This window comes from Prunus mume, linkage group LG7, assembly GCF_029339155.1.
Source record: "Prunus mume cultivar Tortuosa linkage group LG7, ASM2933915v1, whole genome shotgun sequence".
Classification (NCBI taxonomy): Eukaryota; Viridiplantae; Streptophyta; class Magnoliopsida; order Rosales; family Rosaceae; genus Prunus; species Prunus mume.
In genome coordinates this window covers 19245081-19269444 of record NC_142704.1, presented here as the reverse complement: position 1 = coordinate 19269444, position 24364 = coordinate 19245081, and the positions used below count along the sequence as shown (strand labels likewise).

General features: G+C 36.8%; 1 protein-coding gene and 1 long non-coding RNA gene across 2 annotated transcripts; one reads left to right on the top strand and one right to left on the bottom strand.

Moving 5' to 3' along the window:
• Window positions 1-881: 881 nt before the first annotated feature.
• Window positions 882-5139, bottom strand: LOC148915672 (flavonoid 3'-monooxygenase CYP75B137-like). Its single transcript, XM_089041322.1, has 2 exons — window positions 4030-5139; window positions 882-1596 (listed from the first exon to the last, which is right to left on the bottom strand). Exons 1-2 carry the CDS (start codon window positions 4963-4965, stop codon window positions 976-978), a joined length of 1557 nt encoding a protein of 518 aa, XP_088897448.1. The 5' UTR covers window positions 4966-5139; the 3' UTR covers window positions 882-975.
• Window positions 5140-7202: 2063 nt separating this feature from the next.
• On the top strand, window positions 7203-8572 carry LOC148915671 (uncharacterized). Its single transcript, XR_016122025.1, has 2 exons — window positions 7203-7681; window positions 7818-8572. It is a non-coding gene; the product is annotated as an uncharacterized LOC148915671 (long non-coding RNA).
• Window positions 8573-24364: the final 15792 nt, after the last annotated feature.

Genomic DNA, 24364 nt, shown 5'->3' with positions numbered 1-24364 from the left:
GGGCCACTTAGCCATTTTGCTAAGGAAATAACCATTTATCCTAAGTTGTCCAATGCAAAGCCCGATATATATAGTATTTCATAATTTTGGGAGGGGCAAGGCCCTTGCAGGCCTAAGCACACATCCGCCATTGGGGATGAGAGATTAAGTCTTTAAATACTATGCTCAGACTTCTCAAGGTAGTTGTTGAGAATTGAAATTGAACACAAAGAGAGCGTTCTCTTCTTTTCTCATAATCTGAGTATTCTTAGCATCAACAAGTTTGAGTGTTTTTTTTCTTGTCTTTTGTGCCTAATTCTGGGGTATACAGAGCTTGATATGGTTGTTGGTTCATGTTTCCCAACACCCTGGCTCAAGTACTGTTGCATCACATGTGCTCATTTATCATCGGGATCCATAATTCTTTGGTATGTGTAGAAGCTCATAGGCCTTGAGGTTTTCGAGAGAGGAAATAACATTTGAATTAGTTCTTGATGTTAGAGCATCTCCAACTAATATATCAAAAGTGTCATATAAACATTTAACGGCTAGAAATTACATCTCACATTACTCCAACCGAATTGTCAAAGCTGATGTGAAATAAAGGCTGGAGGTTTAGCCGTTACTTTTAACATTCCAAAAGTAAGATGTCAAATGAATATTTTATTATTTTTTAAAGACAGCTGTTTGTTACTTTCATTTATTATTTTCCTTTTTTATTTTTTTTCTTCTTTTTCTTAAATGATTTGACTGTTACAATAATTATTTATTTGACATATCGGGTGGAGTGTAAAACTGTGTAAATGTCAAATTGTCACATTAGCCATCAAATTTAAATTTAATGTCTGGTATTTCACATCTCCCTTGGAGATGCTCTTTGATGGTCAAGTTGCTAATCTTAATTATTGATCAAGTTCAAATTGTTAGCTTGATATAAACCGTAGTTCAAGTACAACTTCAATCATCAAAAGCATTAACATCTTGAAATATTGTAGGCTACTCATAGAGTGTTGGATCCAATAGCCTTGGAGTTGGGATGAGAACCAGAGGTATCTTCTTCTTCATCACAATCCCAAACTTCTCTGAAAGATCCAACTCCTCCCCCTGTGGCAATTTCCAGTCAAAGGAATGCAAGAGTGTAGCAAGTGTATATACCACCATCTTCTCAGCCATTCCTATCCCAACACATATTCTTCTGCCTGACCCGAATGGTAAATAGTTGAAGTCACGTCCACTATAGTCCCATTTTCCATGCAAGAACCTGTCTGGATCAAAATCCAATGGGTTTTCCCAGTTAGAAGGGTCCCTATGAATAGCCCATGCATTAACAAGAACCCGAGAACCCTTTGGAATGGTGTAGCCTCCCACTGTGCATGTTTCACTTGGGCAGTGAGGGGCTAAAAGTGGCCCGACTGGGTGCAGGCGCAGAGTTTCTTTCATCACAGCTTGTAAGTATGGTAATTTGGAAATATGAGTTTCTTGTACAATGTTGCCTTTGCCAACTACATCGTCCAATTCTTGCTTGGCTTTTCCCATCACCGCTGGATTGTTCATGGTTTCAGCAAATGCAAACTCAGCTGTGTTGGAGGACGTGTCAGTCCCACCAAGCATCATATCCTGCCCTCAATCATATTGTTAAACATCATGTTAATGTGATAGTTTGCTTACAATTCACATGAAACAAGAGAAAGATATTTATGCTTACGCTCCACAAGGCACGTTATTTTGCTAGACTATTTGGTACCCAAGGATTTCAGGAGATTGTGAATTGAACTTAATGATCACAATAATTTGTTTAAAATTTGGTACCGTAAGATTCTCGTACCCTAAAATTTGTTATGGACACATCCTAATTCTAGTATCCTAAAATTTGTTATGGACACTCAATTACTCATGATACCATTATTGTGTTTTTAAACTATACCTTCCCCTTTGTTGTGGCGCTGAAAGGAAGCTTGGATTTGTTATAAAAGTTGCTCACTACACCAAGTCACTTTTAAAATATTCCGACTAAAATCCTTAAAAATTATATTTTATTTTTTTGATACTTCAAAGGAAAAACTAATAATTATCCAAAAATAATCTTTTCATATCCCAATTGAATACACCTCCTAAAACTAATCTACAAATCAAAGCAAAAAAAATAAAAAATAACAACCTAATATTTTTCTCAAAAAGTTAAGTTAATATGGATGAGAAATTGGGAAAACTAACAATCACAAGTTTGGCCAAGTATTGCTGCCAATCATTTTTGACCTCTTATTATAGTGTGTGGTTCTGGAGGAGCACGCATGCAAAAAGGAAGTTTGAGCTTGATGCAAATGACCAAAATATCTTCTGCATTATATGATTATCAATCAAATAAAAAGTTATTTTATGTATCAATCCTTATATCTCCTACCACATGAAAAATTATAGAATAGTACTGTATCACCACGTCAGCTGGTGATAATCCTATTTAAAATTTGCCATGTGTCATTTTTTAAAACAATTAAAACTTTATTTTACAGTTGGACATAAACAACTATAACCCTTTGAAATAAAATTTAAAAAATAAAAGATCACGAAAAAGATGGAACCGCCCACCTCGACCCAATCTCCTACTGCCCCCTCCCTATCTCTCTCCGTATTCTCACGCAGTTCAACAACTTAACCATATGTGAATCCTTCATTCTCATCCTTTCGATGGCTACCCCAAGACCTAGTTATATTTCTCTCTTTTGAAGGTCTCACTCATTTGTTGACTACTAATTTTCAGATTGTCATCAAATTTGTAGATGTGAGAGATGGGTGTTGATGGTAATTGAATTTCAATGCTTAAGATATGTTGCATGTGCTTCCATGGGTTCAAGAGACCTTTCAGTTTGAGAGAGAGAGAGAGAGAGAGAGAGAGAGAGGCAATAAAGGGAGGCAGTGCACGGTAAGGGGTTGGGTCTGGTGTAGGGGTAGCATTTTAGAACAAAAAACCGAAAAACCGAAAAACCGAAAAAATCAACCGACATTATACCGCATTGGAACCACAATAGCTAAAAACTGACCGAACATTACGGTTTTAGAAACAAGATATTTTGCTCTATTTTTGCTACTCTTTAGCTCTTCTGACTCTAGCGGTGCTGAGTATTTTGCTCTATTTTTGCTAATTAGTTTTTTAATCTCTTATGGACTCTCAAAGAAACAGGATATTGGGAAAACTTCAGTTTTCGTTTATAAAATTCTGGGCTCTTTTACTTTTTTGGGTTTCACCCATTGCTTTTTCTTCTGTTTTCTGATTAATAAGAGAGCAATTTTCATATAAAAACGAATTTTTTTTTTTTTTGGTTGAGAAATTGATATTGGTTGGTTGATAAAAAAAACAGAGCAAAAGAAACGGATGCCCCAGTGTCAGAAGAATCAGAAGGTGATATATAGGGGTCGAACTCTACAGCGGCTCCAGAACGTGTTTTGTTTGTTTGTTTAGTTTTCATTTTTTCCCTTTTTTTTCCCAGAAAATGTGTTTTTTAATTAATAGAGTAAAAAAAAAAAACTATATATGGATTTTAAAATAAATTTTTTCTCCACTCTTATATTAGATCCAATGGTAGATGACCACAAACTCCTTGGACTACAAGAGTCCAAGAGAACGGGACACTTATATACTATCACTTATATGTTGTTATTCATTATGAAATAGCTTGTCTAGGTCTATTTGGTCATTAAGTCATATCAAATTCAATATGAAGCTAATCATTATGAGTAGTCTAAGTGATGCAAATAAGGAAACATTAAAGTTAAGCATTGGGATAGAAAGCACTTATCTCATTATTTTGGCTTTTAATAAGATCCATGAATTTGGAATAGTTTGGCTTTTAATAAATTTAATGTATCTGGAATACTTAGAGTTCTCAATGTATCTAGATTAATGGGGTTCATTAGCTAGATTAGTGAGTTCATTAATTTGGGTCCAAATTTTTTTTTTTGGTTAGTATGGTTGGTCCAAAGGTTTGAATTGAATCATGTGGGCATTCGGCTTTTGTATGGAAATCAAGTTTTGAAGAATAGTAGTTCACGTACCATGAGCAGAGCTTTGATGTGAGTCATGGTCAGAGGCGTCTCGGAATCTCCTCCCTTCTCTTTCAATTTCAACAAAGAAGTCAAAAAATCTTGACTCTCTTTCGCGCCTTCCTCCTCCATCTTCAGCCGTCGATCAATCATCTGCTCAAGTATCCCATCAAACGTCCGGACCAGCCCCTCCATCTGCTTCTTTATACCCTGCAAATCGAACCGACCCAAACCCGGGAAAAAATCCGAAACATTAGGCCGACCTATGAGCCCCGTTATCTCCGACACCACTTTCCGAAACTCCGCCCCGAGCCAGGCCCTCTCCTCCCCGTCCTCCGCCGCGATGCAGCCGCCACATATCATGTTAGAGATGACGTTAAGCGACGTCAGGAAGATCTGCTCACCCACGTTTACGGGCGACCCGGCCCGACCGTACAAGTACCCGACCGTCTTTCGGACCTGGTTTTGGCGGATCGATTGGAACGAGTCCAGCGCGGCGCCGCCGAGCATCTTCAGGATGGAGACCTTTCTCAGCATCCGCCACTCCGGCCCGTGCGGTGTCCACAAGATGTCGGCCCCTCCGTAGAAGGCGATCCGGGCAGCTACGGGCACGTCACGGTTTGCGAAGGTAACGTCACGGTCTTTGAGGATCTCGCGGGCGGAGGAAGGGGAGTTGATGACGACGCAGGTCATGGCGCCGAGGCGGAGCTTGAAGATTGGGCCAAAGGTGTGGGCCAGGCCGGCAAAGTAGGAGTGGAGTTCTGGGTCGAGAGAGAGAAGGTTACCGAGTAAGGGCATGCCCAATGGGCCTGGGGGCAAAGGTGGGAGTTTGTTGCGGGACCTTTTCATGCACAGCAATGCACACCAGATGCTTGCGAAAATGGCTGAGAGAGTGTAGAGAAGAAGCCAACTCTCATCATTTCTGGTACTAGTTTTGAACCAATTCATGGTAAGCTTCAAATTGGGATTTGAGTCTTGTGTGAAGAAATAAAGGGAGAAGGGGAAGGACTCAGTGTGTTGCTAGTGAATATCCAGTGTACGATTAACTCAGTGGGGGCTACCAATGCGGTGGTTTTAATTTAGACCTCATATTTTTGCATGCAAGTTGAACCTAAAGCACGGTTGCAAATTGCAATGCAATCAACTACCTCTTTATTTAGTAATAATTTTTTGCTAGTGAATATCCAGAGTACACTCAATGGCAAGATAGTGATGAACTTTTCCATTAATAGTTGCTCAATTATTTTATATATTTGTCGTGGCATCATTTTTCCTATTTTATATATATCTGTAGCCCCTCATTTTGATAGGCCCTACCCTGGATATTTTTGCATGCAAGTTGAACCTAAAGCACGGTTGCAAATTGCTTTACATTATCCGTGCTTTACATTATCAATGGCCCTACCCTTTTTCGATCTTTTGATCTCGTGCTGACACTCATCAACCAAATTCCGATGTGCCGCCAGCTAAGCTCTCAGTACTTGTACTTCATGAGATTTCGCAATGAAGTGATGCCCCACACTTGCAATAGATGCCACACTTTGCACGCTCAGTGCCATGGCATCGCTCACTAACCGGCTGTCATTCCTTGTTCCCAGCACACGCACATCCCTAGGAGTCACCAAACTCCTCGCAACTCTAATGGCAACTTCGTTGTCAAAGAGTAACGATTCGTTAACTCTCACTAGACCTTATGAGGAAGCAAAGTAGGGCATCTAGACAGGTACAACTCATTGCCCCCTTGTCTGTGTTAGCGGAGCTAGGTTGAGATCTAGAGAAACTGGGGAGGAAGACGCCATTATATTTCTGATTTCTTTTTCTTCTCTTTTCTCTATTCTTCTTTCTTCTTTTTCTTCTTTCTTTCCTCTCATCTGCGTGTTTGTGATTTTATCATGCGTTCATTTTTTTAATAGACAATTATCATCAGCAGAACCCCCTAATTTTGCATTTCTTTTCTGACACGAGTCCCTTGAGCTTCTTCCAACAAAGTCGTCACAACTTCCCAAAAAGCAATTATGTTTACTTGGGATGTATGCATGCAACTCACCGGGAAAGGAGGGGCTGTTTTTCCCTCCTCCATTATCTTTCTCTAAGGAAAAGGAGATGTTGTGAAAAAATCTTTAACTCATCTCTCATTTCCTCTCCTCCAAATACTCCCCCAAAAATCTTTTAGTAAAATTTGTGAAAATGTCAGGGAAGACAAATTTGGGTTGTAAAAACCCAAGCCCTTCGCACAAAACCGTAGTTATCTTCCTCATCTAATGGGTTTTTAGGTTTTTTTTTTTTAATGTTTAATTATTCAAGTTTTCGCTTGGTTTCATTTTCTTGGCTCTCCACATTCGCAATTATTCGATCCTTTGAGATTTAAAAGGAAGCAGAAGACTGAAAGTTCAGACCAGAAAATGAAAATATGGATTGCAGGTGAGAATTGAAGGGAGGTCAATCATGGGAGATCTTTGAGATTTTTCTTTGATATGCCATCATGGTTGGTGGGCAAGCACCTAGCTTTTCTGGATTTTTATACTTGGTGGATGTTGGGTTGAGTTCAAAGTCAACTTATACTTCAAAGAACTTCCTTTGATCATTGTTTGACGATTGGACTTGATCAATTAAACTTAAAGCTTTGTATATAAAGGCTTCATCCTCAGTTATACAAAAGGCATTATCTATTATAATATATATATATATATATATATATATATATATAAGGGGTCTAGAACCAGAGAGACACATTATTGATAGTAATTAAACATAGAAAATAAAATATGCGAAAGTACGTACTGCATGCTGAGGTGGGCTTTCGGGGCCTTTGTTGGAGGGGTACTTCGGCTAGTAGGCTAGGTCATGGTTTCGGGCTTAGCCTTAGTTGGGCTTTCGGTAGGGAACTGGGTCCATGGGGCCTTGGCTAAGGCTGAGGTGGGTCTGGACCACATGAGTATTAGCAAGGCAGCATTGTGAATAGTTTATAAAGGTTTTGAAGCTGGGCCTTCCGCGAGGCCCTAGGTTTTGAGAAGCAAGGAACATTCGGCAAGATTTTTTTGGTTTTGCCCCTATTTAGCTGAAGCTCGACCCCATTGGGATTTTTGAAAGACCTCCTGCTGTGTCTTCGGCAAGTGGATATTTCGTGGGCAAGCTCGTTCGGCAGTTTGTTTCGGCTAGGCATATCTGGTCACAGCTTTGGCAAAGCTGGGAATTGGAGCTGGGACCGTGACTGTCCTCCCTTCGAATTCCCACGGCCCTTGCCGTTCGGCAGGGGTGGGGGTGCGAGTTGTTTTCCAGCAAGGCTTTGGAAGGGGCTCGAGGTTTGGAGCGGTCACCTAGGCATCGGCAAGAGTGGAGCTGGAACCGTGACGGGGTAGGTTCGCTTTGAGGCCTCCGTTTCCCGTGCTCAACCCTTGCCGTTCGGCAAGGGTGGGTTGAGTAATTCTTGTTGTGGCCTCTATTTGAATTTTCCACCGTCCTTGCCGTTCGGCAAGGGTGGGGGTGGGTTTAAATTGTGAGCCCGGTCTAGAGCTTTGACAAGGATCCGAGTTGGAAAAGAAGACGTCACCTATTTGGTTAGCGCACGGAGCTGGACTTGCATGTTAGAGCTGGGCTGCTGAGCAGATTTGGTAAGTGGGTAGCTGGGCCCTAGGAAGCTGGGTGCCTTGATAAGATTTTTGAGGTAAGTATTTATTTTTGGAGGCCTTCATTTGCTGTGTTCAACCCCTTGTCGTTCGTCAAGGGTGCAGTGAGAAATTTTGTTTGTGTTTAATATCTGACATGAATTGGAGCTGACGGTTGTTGGAATTTTTGAGAAGGATATTGGAGCTAAGTCTTCTGGAGCTAAGCCTTCGGCAAGGCTGGTGAAGCTGGGCTGGGCTTGGTGAGTAAAAAGGGACTTGGCCTTCGGCAAGCTTTCCGTGAGTGACCCGTGAGCTGGGCCTTCACTTCACGAGGCTTGTTTTCCGTTTTCTCAACTCTACCGATAGCCCAGTCGGATTGGGTTGCTGGACCCGTGAGCTTGCTTCTGAATTGGAGCCTTTTCTGCTGCACTGAAAAGAAAATCTTGGGCCTCCCTGGAAGTTTTGGTGGTTTTGGCAAGGTGACATCCTCGCGCCCCCTGTTTTTTCTTTGCACAGCGCTTGCAATAAGACATTGGTGTCTTGATAAAAATTAGTGGCTGGGTGCGACACCATGGGTGTCTTGAGAGGTTTAGCGAGAGGTGAGAGATGGCATCTGTTTTCAGCAGATGAGAAATGCTGGAAGTCTTTATATGCTTATTTGCATGGGGGCACCGAGTGATAATGTGCCATTCTTAAGCTTTTTTGCTGAACAAAACTTGATGAAGACACCAAGATGGACGCTATCCATTGGTGGTCTGGCAGTTAGGTGCCATTATTTATACTTCATATGGGCTTTTGAAAGGAGTACGTGGGTATCCTTCTTGGCCGACATGGCAGCTTGCCCATGTTGGCATCCCATTGAGCCACGTTAAATAGAATCTGTAACAAAGATTGCATGCATGCTTGAAATAATATCATGTGAGAGAAAGAGTCTTTATTTTTGGCAATGACGCACGTGGCTCTCCTTTTGGCTTGAAGCAATGGCTTGTCTCTAGCCATGCAAAGTGATGTTGTTAATGAATTAGAATATTTGGCGATTGCCAAATTGGAACTTTTTCAAAGTGGCCGAATCTGGACAGCTGTTATTCATATGTAATATTCAAGAATCATATTGCATGCTTGTATACAATAGTCATATGTAAGAGGAGAAATCTTATCCTGTGGTGAGGATGCATGTGGGCATCCTTCAGAGTGACTTAGTGTGACTGATGGGAGAAGCGGTAGGCGGAGTTATGACTTGGAATGGATCATAACTGGATATTAAGGCTGACTGATAATTAGGGCGGATTTGGCTGACTGTGCTGACTGTGGAACCAAGACTGGTAAACCTGTTACTAATCTGTATGGGTGAATGACCTGCATAGGGGATGACTTGAGATGTCTGCTCTGTCTTGACTGGAATCATTGATTGTGGGAGTTGTCTGACATGGACTTTGATTTGTTTGACTATATCTATATTGGTGGAGGTCCAAGTTGGAGGATTACTTTGAAGCCTGTCAAATAGAGGTTTACATTGCTTGCGTAAATTCTGATAAAAATCAAAGACATAATTTAGAGAGCCTAAGAACCTTTGGAGTTGGCTTTTATCAAGAATTTGATCTAGAAATTTATCAGCAAATTGAATGACTCGATCAATTGGACTGATTTGTGACTGACAATATTAAAACCAAGAAACCGAATACTGGTTTGGAATAACTTAATCTTTTTGGTGAGACAACTAAACCATTTTGTTTAACTATTTGAAGAAATTTATGCTGATGTTTCGAATGTTGTTCTATTAACTGGGAGAAAATAAGAACATCATCAATATAAACTATGGAGAAATGACTGAAATGATTGAATATCTCATTCATTATATTATGGAATTCACTAGGAGCATTTTTTAAACCAAAAGGTATGACATTCCACTCATAGTGACCAAATGGGGTTACAAAAGCAGTTTTATACCTATCTGACTCTTGAATTTGGATTTGCCAAAATCCACTCTTCATATCAAACTTAGAAAAAATGACTGCTTTGTCTAACCTTTTGATTAAGTCTCTCTTATTAGGAATTGGATATCTAATCCATTCTAGAACTGTATTAAGAGGTTTATAGTTTATGACTAATCTTGGGGCTCCTCTTTCTAATTCAGCATTTTTCTAGTCATAGAAAGCTGGACAAGACCAAGGTGACTTGCTCTTATAGATTATTCCTTTTTGAAGTAATTCGGTGATATTTTTTTTTTTTTTTACAGAATTCCATTATTTCTTGACTCATTTGAATTGGTATGGCTTTAGTAGATAAATTTTTCTCATTAAAGTCTTTTTCATAAGGCAGACTGACTACATGTTGTTTCCTATGCCAAAAAGCATTAGGAAGATCAGAACAGACTTCTTATTTTAACTTTTCTTCAAATTTCTGAATTTGTGACTATAAAGACTTATCACTAAGTTGTTATTCAATTCTTTTAAACCTAACTTCTTCTTTAAGAAAACCCAGTTGCTTATCTTTATTTTGAATTATTTTGACTGTTTTTGAAACTGCGCTTTTTTGTAAGGCTTTTAAATTATGTAACTCAGGTTTAGTTAAGAATTCAAACTTGACTCTTTCTCCTAAATGGGTAGATATGACTCCATTGTATTCTACTTGAAAAGGGTTTAGGAGAGCTATGAACGGTAATCCAAGGATGACTTCATCTGTAATATTTTTTACTAAAACGAATGAGGTTTTGAAACAGATCTTATTTTTGGCAAACATGGGCTTTTGGGATTTCATAGTTTAACTGAAGTGACTTTCCGGAGGTAGTGCTTAATGTTTCTTTTGACTTCTTATAATATTTAGTAGGGATTAATCCTTCTTGTGTATAATTAAGATCCGCTCCTGAATCAAAAAGAGCTACTATGTTTAACTCGAAGTTTTTCACAAATATGGTGACTTTAGAATATCATTTCCTAAAATTTACTTGCTTCATTAAATTAATGGTTTGGTCATTATTTGAAGGTTCACCATCTGAATTTGGTGGACTTTCTGTTTGGCTCTTGGAATCAGAGCTCTCTTTTTCCATTAAATTAATCAAATATTGTTTAATTTCAAAATTCTCGGCTTGTAATTTGTGACTTATTTGTCTTAACTCTACTATTTGCTTTTTGACTAATTTTACTTCCATTTGTAAATCCTGTAAGGTGACTTCTTTTCTTTTGTTAAATTTTTCTAAAGTGGTATTCAAACTTATCTTCTGGGGAATATATTGACTCATCTCTTCTTGAATAATAACTTTTCTTAACTTCTTCAAATACTCATATTTTAATTCTGGGTTTTCTACTTTACTAATTAAATTGATTAATAATTCTTCTTGTTCTCCTTGTTTGGTAAGGACATTAATTGACTTAGTTAGGGTATTGTAGCACTTATCTTTGCACCCTAATTGGACTCTTGGGGAACTTAGTTGGGAATCTGAGGAATCGTAATTGACTGAGCTTGAGCTTACTACTGTGATGTCGGTTTCACTAGACTCAGAGTTACTTAATTCTAAAACTTTAATTAATTTGTCTTTTTCTTCATCCGTGATTTTTAACTGTTTTATCGTATCTTTTACTTTACACTCATTAGCATAGTGACCACGTTTCTTGCATTTCCAGCATTCAATTTTTCTTTTGTCGGTGCTTTTCTTAAAGTTACTTTTCTTATCTTTTTGTGGGGCTTCTGACCAGTTTTACAGGGAATTAAATCTCTTTTTACTATAAAATTCATTATTATCATTATTATGTCTAAAGAACTGTTTTAGGTGTGAATAACGGCGACGTTTACTAGTTTGTCGGTCATGCTGAGTAGGCTTGGTTTTTCTAGATGGGGAATGGAGGCTAGACCGTACTGTTTACAAAAATCTCCTAATTCATATTTGGCTTAATTTCTTTCTGACTGAATTTGTTTAGCTATTTTCATATCAACACACATTTTCATTCCTACTTGATTAATTGTACTAATAATATTTCCATAAGTTAAATTATCGAAATCTATGTGACCCTGATCATTACTAAGGACCATTAATAAATTTGTCTTTCCAAAAGGGTTGGTTACTATCGTCTCTTAGCATGACTCTGGATATGAAAACATCTTTATACCATCGAAAATCGCTTAACTTTGGACATCGGAGATTACAAAGTTGATCATGAATTCTGGCTGTAGTGTTACTAGGTGTTCCTATGAAATGTTCAATTATTGTGTACAACAAAGTATTGACTCCGTCTTCTATACCTCTACCATTGTTCATCAAAAATAGGGTGACCTTATTCATTTAATTTGACTGTATGGATAATTTGTCGTTTTGACTCTTCAGTTAAATGTTTATCCCACCAAGAACGTAAGGTTTAGGTGAATCCTGTTTCTAGAAGGGGAACGATTTTTGTCTGAAACTGTGATTGGTTATGTAAATATTGCCTACCATTGACATATGTTGGAGTTTATTAAGGATTTCTTGTTCTGGCAAACCATCTATATTCCATTCATATAATTTATCAGATGAGACTGAGAATTGACTTTGGGAATTTCTTTCTTCAAATTGGATATCTGGAGGGGTTGGTCTGGGATACCAATTTTTGGTTAGGCTTGTGGGATTGACCTTGTTTCTTAATCTTTTGAGCATTAGATCATTATCAATTTCTAAGTTTTAAAGGCATTTTCAATTTTTGTTATATTACTGGAATCTGTTTCATTACTAATTATGGACTCAGTGTCAGAGGTGTTGACTAGAGCAAAAGATCCTAGGACTTTAAGGGCTCAGGTTTTTCCTTAACTGGTGTTAATTGTTCAAGCATTTCTTCTATTTTTTTTCATTGTGGATTTTGTCTTAAAGGTAGTGCTTGACTTTAGGTCTTGGAATTTGGCTAAGGGTTTTTCTTTTTGAGATTTAAAATTTACTTCATTAGGGAGTAGCTTGTCGACCTTTGTTTCAATCTTATCTAATTGTTTTCCTATGACTATTAGACTCTGGTTTGTATAATTATTTTGCTCAACTAATTTTTTATCATTTTGTCGGGAACTTTGAAGGGACTGGCTGTGATCTTAGCATTTCTATGACCAATGATTATTGTTTCTACTGGGGGATGACTGGCTATAACTTCGGTGTCATATTTTGTTTTCCATTTTTCTTGCGTCAAAGTTTTAACTCTTTGGGCATGTAGTCACTTTCAACAAAATCAAGGTAGAATATTTCAGACTTGGTATTTCTCATAAAGGTTTTCCATTTACTGAAGATTTGTTGTCTTTGATCTTTACTTGGGTAGGCTGTATGATAGGCATTTCTTCTGTCTAGATTTTCAGGGGCATGTAAATGACTGTCTAAATTTTTCCAATTAATTTTAAATTCTTTATTAAGGTTTCTTAGTTGATTATCTACTACAGGAAGGGCTTCTGCTTCAAAATCAGTTTGGATAGGAGAATCTGGGGAATTTGATTTTTCATCTTCTTTGACTGGTTTTTTAACCATAACAAGGATGGTTGACTTGGGAAGTTTTCCTTAAACATTCTAATTTTAAATCTATTAGTGTTTTTTTTAACTCTAGGTCTCATTCTAGAGTAGAGGAGGAAGCTGCAAAGGAATGTCTAGCAGGTATATGTCTTAAGGATTGACTAGGTGTTGGGAGTTGGTGCAGTTGGACTGAAGATTTTTGAGGAGGTTGATTTCCAAAATTAATTTTAACTGTGCCGTCTAAATATTGTTGAATATAATCTAGATTATTTAAACTATGTTGAATAGGAGTAGATTGGTTTTCTATGGTTAGTGTCCAATCTAGAGGCAGGGTGATTTTTGACCACTTAATAGTATGGGGAACTCTTATATTGGCATTGGCTTTACTACTTTGAATGAGCAAAGTTTGATCTTTTGGACTTTTATTAAGGGCTTGAAAATTCATACTTGTGCTTGTGAATTTATAATAAATTCTATAGACTAAAGCTAGAGGTTGGGTACCTAGTAAGACTTTATACCCGGAAGTTTTAATATTTAAAGTTAAAGTTTTTAATAAGTGAGGATCACTAAGGCTTACTGTGAAATTTGGGTAACAATCAAAATGAATCGGACCATTAAACAAGCTTGACTCAATTTTTCCTTAGGTACTGTCACTAAAGTTGGTAAATCTAGCATCTCTTAGACAGAGTAGAATAGAAACATTTAATCCTAATCTGGTAAGAGGTTTGACTGCTACTTGAACTAGACCAATGTGAAGGAAATTGTTTCCGTCAGTTTTGTGTTTCTTTATTGACTCAAGATTTAACATTTGGCATGTTTCGTGTTCTTTGCTTAAGGCATAGACTTGTTCAACTGCTTTCACATGGGTGGTTGACTTGAAGCTTGAGAGTGACCATTTTTTCTTGTAAATTTCTTGACTAAGAATTTTGGAGATATTCCAATCTTTGTAATCTATTTCATTACTAGAATCATATTTTATTTGTTCTTCATTTACTATCTCTGGGAGTTTACTAATACTGGCTCTAGAACTACTAGAGTAACAAGAGTTGGTTCTAAATAAACGACTCATCTGGACAAGGTTACTGGTTTTTCTTACAAAAGGTAAGAAGAAAGACTAACTATCCTATAACAGATTCAAGGTTTCCTGGGAACTAAAGGGTTCTCTCTCTTCGCTCATGCCGCATCCGCTCATGCCTCACCTGGGACTTATTGTTTGGAATCTAGGACTTATTGTTCGAACCAAAGAGAGAAGACTCGGTAGACAGGAAGACTCTGAAAAAGTTACAGAACAATAGCTAACTTCAAACACAGAGAACATATTCAAAGTTACAGAACATATTCAAGGTTTATTGGGAACTAAAGGGGTACAGTAGGGGGTTGTTTTGGAGGTCAAACCCCTAGAAATGCAAACAAAATAAAATATAGCTGCATATCTTGCCAATCTAAGGGTATGCCTTTCTCCAAGAGGAGAAAAACCTAATCAAATTCAGCCACTATATGAACCTTCAATCCATTGCCAAGGTTGAGTTTGTTGCAGCTAGAAGTTGCTGCACACAACTCCTCTAGATGAAGCAGATGTTGGAAGACTATGGTCTTTCTTGATCATCCTTCCTTATCTACTGTTATAATATGAGTGCAATTGATATTTCCAAAAATCCAGTTCAACACTTCAGAACAAAGCATATAGACATTAGGCATCATTTTATTAGAGATCTTGTAGAAGATAACATTTTAACATTAGAGTTTGTTCCTTATGAGAAACAACTTGCAGACATACTCACCATGACTTTGGACTCTCAGAAACATGTCACCTTTAGAAAATCCATTGACCTTTGCTCAATTGATTGATTAGCATGTCTGTTCCTTATCTTCAGCACATTTCAGAACAGTTGACTAGTCATCTTGCATGTAGTTGACTAGTCAAGTCCAATTTTTTTTTTTTTTTTTAAAAAGGCTTTCAAATTGATATGCTACTGTTTCACATCTCTTATCTCTGATGGTGTGAAGGTTGAATATTTTTGTGCTTTGTCTGACTTGTGCATAATCCCCTTTCTTGTTTAGAGCTTCAGATGAGACTTAATTCGTGCTATCTTATTCTCTTAGTAAGCCAAGTGTCTATGCTTCATTTTGGACTGTCATTGTTATAATCTCTTAGCTTATCTCACTCTCTTAGTCAATCTATTCAATGGTTAAAATAAATAAATAAAAGGAAGTGAGACCAATATAGTCACGGCTCTAGGAAGGTATAAGGTGATATGATTGAAACATCTAGAGCAAAGAGCCGTAAAATTGAGCCATTCAAGCACTTATGTCTAGGATGTGCAAGTGTCACAAGATAAATCATCAAATATTTTGTCAATAGAGAGTGATGATACTTGAACTTTGAGCCTATACTCTGATCATGTCATAAAATTTCATTATATACATGTCTCTCCAAAAGAGATAAGATATCATCTCTTGTGTCCTTTGGTTCTGAACCTCCTTATTCCAAAATATGCCTTGTCTTTGAGCATGAAATGCAATTCATATTATATCTCTCAGAGTTGGTTGTAAATGTTACTTGCATAGGCTTTTAATTCTTTTCTTTTTTTTAACTCATGTGCTTGAAGACTTGGCCTAGACAATGATTGCTAAACATCCTTGATCACTTGATATGTTTGCTAGTTCTTCTCTGTATATTAGCAAAGTCATTCATCTTCTATAAGGTCAATACTAAACATGCTGCTTATTGTGATTACTGCTCTGGTTGACTAGTCACTATATGCATATGCTGATTGTGGTTAACTAGTCATCATGTTCAATTTTCATTTTTTACCGTGTCTTTGGTCTTGTCTCTTATTCCTTAGCTATGTCTCTGGCCGTCGAGTCATGTTGTATATGCTTAATAGGGATCTTGTGTCTTTTTGGTGAAATTAATTTTCACTCTCTAAGAAAGACTATTGGTTATGAAACAAAGCACAAAGGCTCACTTGTCTTCTCCTTGTCTCATTTACACATTCTGTTTCAACACTGGTATTGTGTTTATATGTGGTCGTGTTTGGATGACGCCACTTTGGTCTATGACCAGTCATCTTAATAAGTTGTGTTCCCACATTTAATGATTTAGCCTAACATAATTCTTGAAATCCTTACGAGGCTGCTGTGCTATATGAGTTTTGGATGGTTGGCTAATTTATTTTGTTGGAGGAGTTTCTTTGAGATGCATGTGTTTTGGCAACATTCTTGCTGGTTATTTTTATCATTTTCAAATATCAATGTTGTCTTCCCAAGCCTTATCTCGATTGATTTGCTCTCTTTTGTTCTTGGTTGTGTCTATAAGGTTGTTGGTCTTTTGATGCCACCTCAAATTTAGACATGTGTGACTAATCCGTTTCACTAGGCCACTCTCTTCTTCTTGTATTTTTTGGAAGCTATGTTGTGTTTTGTGGACAATCTAGAGACTTATTTCTTGTATTCGTTCTCACATGTCCTCAATTTTGAGCAAAAATTTAGGGTTCATCTTGCATGGTGCTTTCTTCAAATTTGACATTGATTGATGCCTTAACTTTTGAAATCTTGGTGCTTTGTCTTGATTTTGCACTATGATGTGTGAAGAAAAATTCATTGTTTGTCCCTTGTTTTGATAAATATGTTGCTTAAACTCTGTCTTTTTAGGGGAGTTTCTTTATGTAGTGTGTACACATTGAAATTAAATTCAGCCACTTGATTTTAATTGCTTTAGGTATGATTCCTTGCAACTTGTGCTCCATTTCTTATTCTCTTTAGCCTGATGCACTTTTGTAGTTGTTGGCTGTTTATGGATAGTTTGCTGAATTAGTACGTCAAAGGTTAATTCCTTTATGCTATATGATACTCAAGGGAATATGTTTTCTAAGGGGACGTTTTGCTTTAGGGGGAGTTTCTATTTGTGTAGTGGTTTTAATCTTGTACCCTTTGTAGGTTGATAGGGGGAGTTGTCTTGTATTGTTTTGAACAAATGTTGTTTTGCTTTGTAATCAAACGGTGTCATGTGCATATTGTTCAAATCTGATTATGTGACTTGTGTTTAATTCACTTGATTATTGTTTCTCTATATTTTCCTTTTTGCTCTTTCCTTATCAACAAGGGGGAGAACACTCTCAACCCCATATTGCACATATTGCATATTGCTTCAAATTTCTGTGATTAATGCTTGTCTTGTACCTGGGAGTTTGGTTGTTGTTTTACAGGTACTTCATTTCATCATCTCCTTAGGTTTGGTTTTGGGTTGAGTGTATTTAGAGAGTGTGTTGTCAAGGAAAGCCAAAAAGGGGGAGGTTGTTAATGTATGCATTTTGAGGTTTTCTTTTGGCTTCCCTTGACAATTTTGTAGTAGGATTTTTATTGTTTTTATCAAGCTCATGTTTAGATTAAGAATAGCTTCTCTAGGTGTTCTTAACTAACAACTATCATAAGGAGGGTCAAGCAAATTGACAAAGGTAAATTATGCATTGCATCACATTGCATTAAATTGATTTCATAGAATGATGACTAGTCATCCGTTTCTCGTATGACTAGTCATCCTTGCTCTGTAGGATTTTCAGTTGGATAACCAACTTTTTTGTCCTATTCTCCTTTTTAACCAACTTTTTTGTCCTATTCTCCTTTCTCTTTCTGCTGCCATGTGTCGATTCTGACCTAGGAAATTTGTGTATGTAAAGGCCACAGAATTCCTCTTTTGGCTGCGATTTCTTTTGCATGGAAGTTTTGGAAAGTTTGGCTTGCCATCTTTCTTTTCTTAGAGAACCATCTTTTCATCTATGAATTTTTTCAAATTGATTTCTTTTTGAAAAACTGCATTTGAAATACGAATCTGCATCTAGCTACTTAAAACACTCTCTCATTTATATCTAGGTTAGATTAAAGATTGATTTCTTCAAGAGTATGGTTTCTTGAAGAAATTGGTCATTCTCCTTTGAATCCAAATTTTGGTTTCTGTCTGAGTTAGAGCTTGCAAGCTAGTGCCATAGGATTAATGAGCTGGAGAAGAAGCTGTCATTGCCATGAAGAACTGAGCTTCAAGCTTTGCTAAGTTGGAGAAGAAGATTGCATAAAGTAGGTATAACTCATCTTCCTAAATAGATCTAGGTTTTTCTTGAGCTTGCTTATGTTCCTTTGTAAGAATCTTTTTCTATTTAGTGGATTGCCTGGTCGGTTGATGACCCCCAGTTTTTCCTAATGGTGGGTTTCTGGGTGAACAATTTCTGATTTGCATCTCTGTAGTTTTTATGGGTTTGTGTTCTTGGTGGTTGACTAGTCATTGTATGAATTCTGGGTTTGTGTCCTTGTAGTTGACTAGTCATCATTATCTGCTATTTGGTATTTACTTGATTATGATGATTTCACACACTTTCACCATAGTTGTTGCTAGCACAGGGGATGCCTAAATTGACGGGTCCTTCTGAGTGTCTAGGTTGTCACTAATAATCTTCTAAGGTTGCAGGTACATTGTGGCATGCTCTATGTGTATTCTTGATTGTGGTTGTTCATGACTACCAGTTAACTAGTCATAAGTGTATTTGGTCAAGGTTTAGAGTGTGTGAAGTTTGTTGTTTTCTTGGTTGAATATCTTTTAAATTTACCCATCGTCACCAAGTACCAATTTCAATTTCCTCTCCTCCAAATACTCTCCCAAAAATCTTTAAGTAAAATTTGTGAAAATGTCATGGAAGACAAATTTGGTTTGTAAAAACCCAAGCTTTTTGTAAGATCTCCCATTTCACATAGCCCTTTGCCCAAAACCATAGTTATCTTCCTCATCTAATGGGTTTTTTTAGGTTTTGTTTTGTTAATTATTCAAGTTTTTGCTTGGTTTCATTTTCTTGGCTTTCCACATTCTCAATTATTTGATTTGACAGCACAGGCCGACAAACCCCAAGGTCTCCTTCCATAACCCCAATAATATCTCTCCCTTTGCTTCTCTACCTTCTCTGCAATCTCTCCCTCAATTTCTTTCTCTCTCACCGATTCTCCAAATGTTTTCTCGAATGCTTAATCCTTGTGGAGCTTGCAAGGTCTTGAAAAAAAAAAGTGAGAAAGAATGCATTTTTGCAACGTATTTCATGCATGAAAAGGCTGTTACGGATTTCTCCTTCATCCACAATGTCTTTGGTGCAAGAAAAATGTCAAAGATTCTATCTCAGCTTCCAATGAGTAAGCACGCCATTGCGACATGGACTATGACAGTTGAAGCTCATGTTAGGGCTACCGATTCCATATATGGCTGTATTTCCTATATTTTACATCTCCAACAAGAAGTTAATTAATACCCTTTGACCTTGAACTTGTGGAAAACTAGATATATTCAATTAATCGATGAGTATATATATGATTTTTCTTTGAAACTTTGCAGGTGCTGAACATACATGCACAGTTGGATGAAGCACATGTACAGTTAGCTCACGCAGTTGCTCCTGTTGCAAACCTTAATCAAGATCTGGAAAATAGTAACGAGCAATTTGAAGTGGCAAACCCCACTAAGCAAGCTGCAGTGACAAAATCTACTGAGTTTGAATGTTTACCACAATTCAATTTAACCCATACAAATAATGTTGACAATGAAATTATGAATTTAAATTATGTTAGTGGGAGTTATGAAAATTCAGTGAATATTCCAACAGAAAATGTCTTAGATGGTTGGGTCAATAATTAGGGTACTTCATCTATATCTTTTTTTTGACATGGAATGGAGTTTTGAGGATGTTGATGAATTACTTGTAGATCCGTGGTTTTCAACATATATATCCAACATTAATTAGGTGAGACTCATACCACACATTGGATTCAATTGACATGCACTTGCAATTTTAGTTAAGATATATATGGATTATATTGAAACCTAGAAATGTTATAATCAAGTGTAAACCTACTTATTATATACATTGTAGCTAGTGTAAGTTTTATAGTATATATAGTGACTCCTCTAATAGATATATTTCATTTTATACCTATAATTTGAGCTATATGAAACATAGTGAGGATCCACTACCCCAAGTTTTATGGTTTACAAAGCTCTTTTATGATTAGGATTATTATGGTATATAATCCTTTCCAAACTGTATTTTGACTATATATTGGAAGAGTTGATAATGAGTATGACCTTAATTAGAACTATGAAAAAGTTTTTGTTTCAAACTTAAAATATTGTCACTTTGTGACAAAGCTTAAGCATGCACTTTCAAATTTCTGACTTCTTATTATTTTTATCAAATGAATGATATGAATTCATTAAATTATTTTAGGTTTCTGAGATATATAGAAGGAAACTATCATTTACATCTCATGGAATGAGTGCCTTTATGCCTAGATCTAACTTGATCAAGATATAGGATCCATAGAAGACTTCCTCCAAGGTGACATACTTTTCCTCCCTCAACAATTGGATTGTGGAATTCATTCAACATGTTCCTTCATACCTTATACACACACACACACACATATATATATATATATATATTGATTGTTAGATGTTGTGAATTTCCAAGGTGTAGCATCTTTGTATTAATATTCCAAGTAGATGCAGAGAAATAAGTTGTAGAAGCAGCAAGCTGGCTAGCAAATTGAGCTTCCATTTTTACCCATTTTTTTTCTTAATTTTTTACAAAATTAATTGTTTATTGTTCAATAATTTTTAAATTATATATAGGTGTATAAATTAGTAAGATTGACAGAGTTATGCTACGTACTTGCCATGTTATGGACATTAAAAGTCCACAAAATGGTTCCAAATACAAGAAAGTGAGTGTTCTTGTTTTATAGTCACCATCTTCCCCTTATCTTTCTTTGTTATAGTTCCAAATAATTTATTGTTGTTTTGTTGGACTCACTCTCACATCAATATCACCTTTCCTAATTTCAAATTTTTCATATGGCAAACTTGGCTTTCAATGTATTATATGCTCTATATATACACTCTTGTATGTTGGAATTGTGATAGTTAATTAGCATTCCTCTAATATATATTATTGAAGGGGAAGTAAGAACAAAAACATATGATTGAAGCTCTCTCTCTCTCATTACAATATTAGAGAAGATGATTATTTTCCTCACTCTTCCATTTTTTGGTTGACTAGAAATAATGATTTTGTGAGGAAGTGCAAGGCCACTTGAAGAACGCTTGAAAGTAAGAAAAAAATATCTAAGATAAATAAAAAATTAAAAAAAAAAAAAAAAAGGGCAGCAAAAATAGGGGACAAATGTGTTCATCCTTCTCATAAAATAAAAAACTTGTTCATCTAATGTTAGCATATCTTGAACCTGTATGGATATGAAGAACATGAAGAAAATGGCAATTGAGAAAATTTGTTAAAGGTATAGCCAAAGAACAAATTTCACAACCTATGAATATCAAGAAGAATATTGATGATCAACAATTAAGCATTAAATTAAGAGAGTGTTAATGAAACGATCTGACCCAATTTCCACTTTGGAATGCAGGTTGAAACTTGTTTAAAACTGACACATGGTAACCGTAGGTCGTAAATGACCAAAATGCATTGAAAACAGTAACATAAACCCTGAGCCCTAACTCGTGGCTGCTCCTGATAATCAGTAGGCTGCCTACGTACCCTTATTGAGGATCAAGCCACACGTAGTTCTTTCCTCTGTCCCGACCTGCAATCTGGTTTGTTTACTATAAACCTCGCTCTAGGGCTGACATTCCTGGAGTATCCGAGACACCGTTTTACGATCCGTCAAATGCTATACGGTCCTGAAATTACCTAAATCAACATACTGGAACATGATTACGATCCAATGGTTCAAACCTGCTGAACCCAGGAATCACCCACTAGGCGAGATCCATTTGGGGGTTCAAACGTTATCCGAATTAAGATCTGCGAAATTCTACGCGCTCGTGAGGACTAGGAGATTATTATAGGGCTGACTCAGGTCCCCATCATGCTGCCCACGCACCGCCACACGCGCCGGCAGCGCATGGTGCCTAAAGCGATAACACTCCGCCGAAAAAACTCTAAACCACGGCTCAAGACTCCTACCCTAGGTAAAACACCCTATTTGGAACCACTTTTGTTCTTGGACTTACCCCAAAAACTGGCCGAAAGTGGCCGAAATAGTGACCCGAAAGTCTGCTGTAACCTAACTTAAAAATCGAACGATCTACGCTTGAAATATCTGAAATCCTAACCAACAGCTAGAGCATGAAAAATAGCTGGAAATCCATACCTCACTCGACTGATTTGGTGGTCGGAGGGGAGAGAAACGGCCGGTGAAAGTTTAAGAAAAATCTGTTCAACACACTGTTTCGTGGTTGATTCCGGCTACTACGGCGGCGGATCGAGGCGCAAGGGCTGGGACCTGGAAGAGGGAAGTGTGGTGGTTCTAACGTGACTAGTCTTTCTTGAATCGGTGACTGGAGGTGAGAGAAATCGCCCCTTGAAGATGGCTAGTCGACCGCCCAAAACTGACGAAAGTGGGTTTTTAAAAAAACTGGACTTTGACATATTTACGGTTATGTCATTGAACTTATTTTGATCGTAACTCCTTCGTTACAACTCCGATTTGAGTCCACTACGTGTCTACGGACTCATCTCGCTGCGCTCTATGCAACGATATAACTAAAATCCCAAAATTCCTTCCCGGTCAAGAAGTCAACTTTTAAACCATTAAAATATTCTAGGGATATAATGGTCTTTTATTGAAATAAATTAATAATTAAATATTAATTAAGGACCGGGTTGTTACAGTTAAAATGTTAATACTTAATTATTGTAAGCATGTGCATGTGTTGTGTTGTTTGAAGAGAGCCATGTGGGTTGTGTTTTATGCAAGAGGTATAACATATCAACCAACCGAAATAGAAGAGTGAGGAAAATATAATATTGTGATGAGAGAGAGAGAGAGTTTCAATCCTTTGTTTTTATTCTTACTTTCCCTTCAATAATATATACTAGAGGAATGCTAATTAACTATCACAATTTATGAAAAGGATGAACACATGTCCTCTCTTTTTACTGCCTTTAAAAAATATATATATAATCCTTATTTTTTTTTCTTTACTTTCAAGCATTCTTCATGTGGCTTTGCACTTCCTCACTCTTCCATTTCAGCTAGTTTTTGCTCATTTGTTTCTTCTTTATATGGCTTTGCATCATGTGGCACATGTTTTTTCTCATTTGCTTTTCACTCTTCATAGGTGCCAAGCAGAATAAGTTTGTAGGTGACACATGTTTTTTTTTTAAACTAAAGTAATACCCACAGACATTCCTTCTCTCTTTCTTTTTATTCTTCTCTTCTCTCAATTTTTTTATGTTGAAATTTTAGGGGTTACTTAGGGTTTATGGAGTATCAATTATCAATTAGTGATTTTGATAAATTAATTGGTTGTTGAAATGTTGATTGAAGATGTAATAAAAGCCTAGTTTCCTGGTACAGGAAGGAAGTGTGGGGGATTTAAATATCTTGTGATCAAATAAGCCTACACTCATCAAGGGCATGGTTGCTGGAGAGTGGCTAGTAGTATTGCTAGCAAGTATACGTATAAGAATTGTCATCAACTCAAACAATTGAGTTACCATCCCTCAATTCTAACTCCAGGGATATCACCTTCAAGACCAGTCTCATATCCATGCAATACTACTACCACATAACATGCTGAAAACATACAGTCGGGCATGCAAGTGAAGGTGTTCTTTTCCAACCAGCAAGTGAGAATTTCTTCCAATGTTGCATTAGTGTTGTGTGTAGGTTAATTAGCATGTGTATACATGCTCTAATTTGAGTTTGTATTTGGAAATATGATGATAATTTCAATTATATGTATTTAAATATGGGAAAACTTATGTATATATTTAATGTAATATTACATTAATAATTGGTTTTTTTTATACAATATGTACTTGTTCCCAAATGCCCGTAAAACCTTTATTTTTAGTGTTGTCGTATGACGTATGTTTTCAATACATACACATATAAAACAGTAAAATAATTTTTAATAATACAAACAAAATTGACGTAATACATATTTTTCACCAAAAAAATAACTATTTAAAAATGAAACTAAAAACTAACAAATTATTTATCAGAGCGATGACCAGTATGGTCTCAAAGTTTTCAATTACTAACATGCTATTGGCGACGAATGAGTTTTCTAATGGCGACGATGGACAGTGGTTGAAATTGATAATCAACGATGATTTGTATTTTCTCGTCACCAAATATTCAAAATTAACTGCCAAATATGGGCCTACTCAGACGACGTATTAGCGACAACAATTTTCAAAATAGGCGACAAAATGAATTGGTCGTAAGACAATGT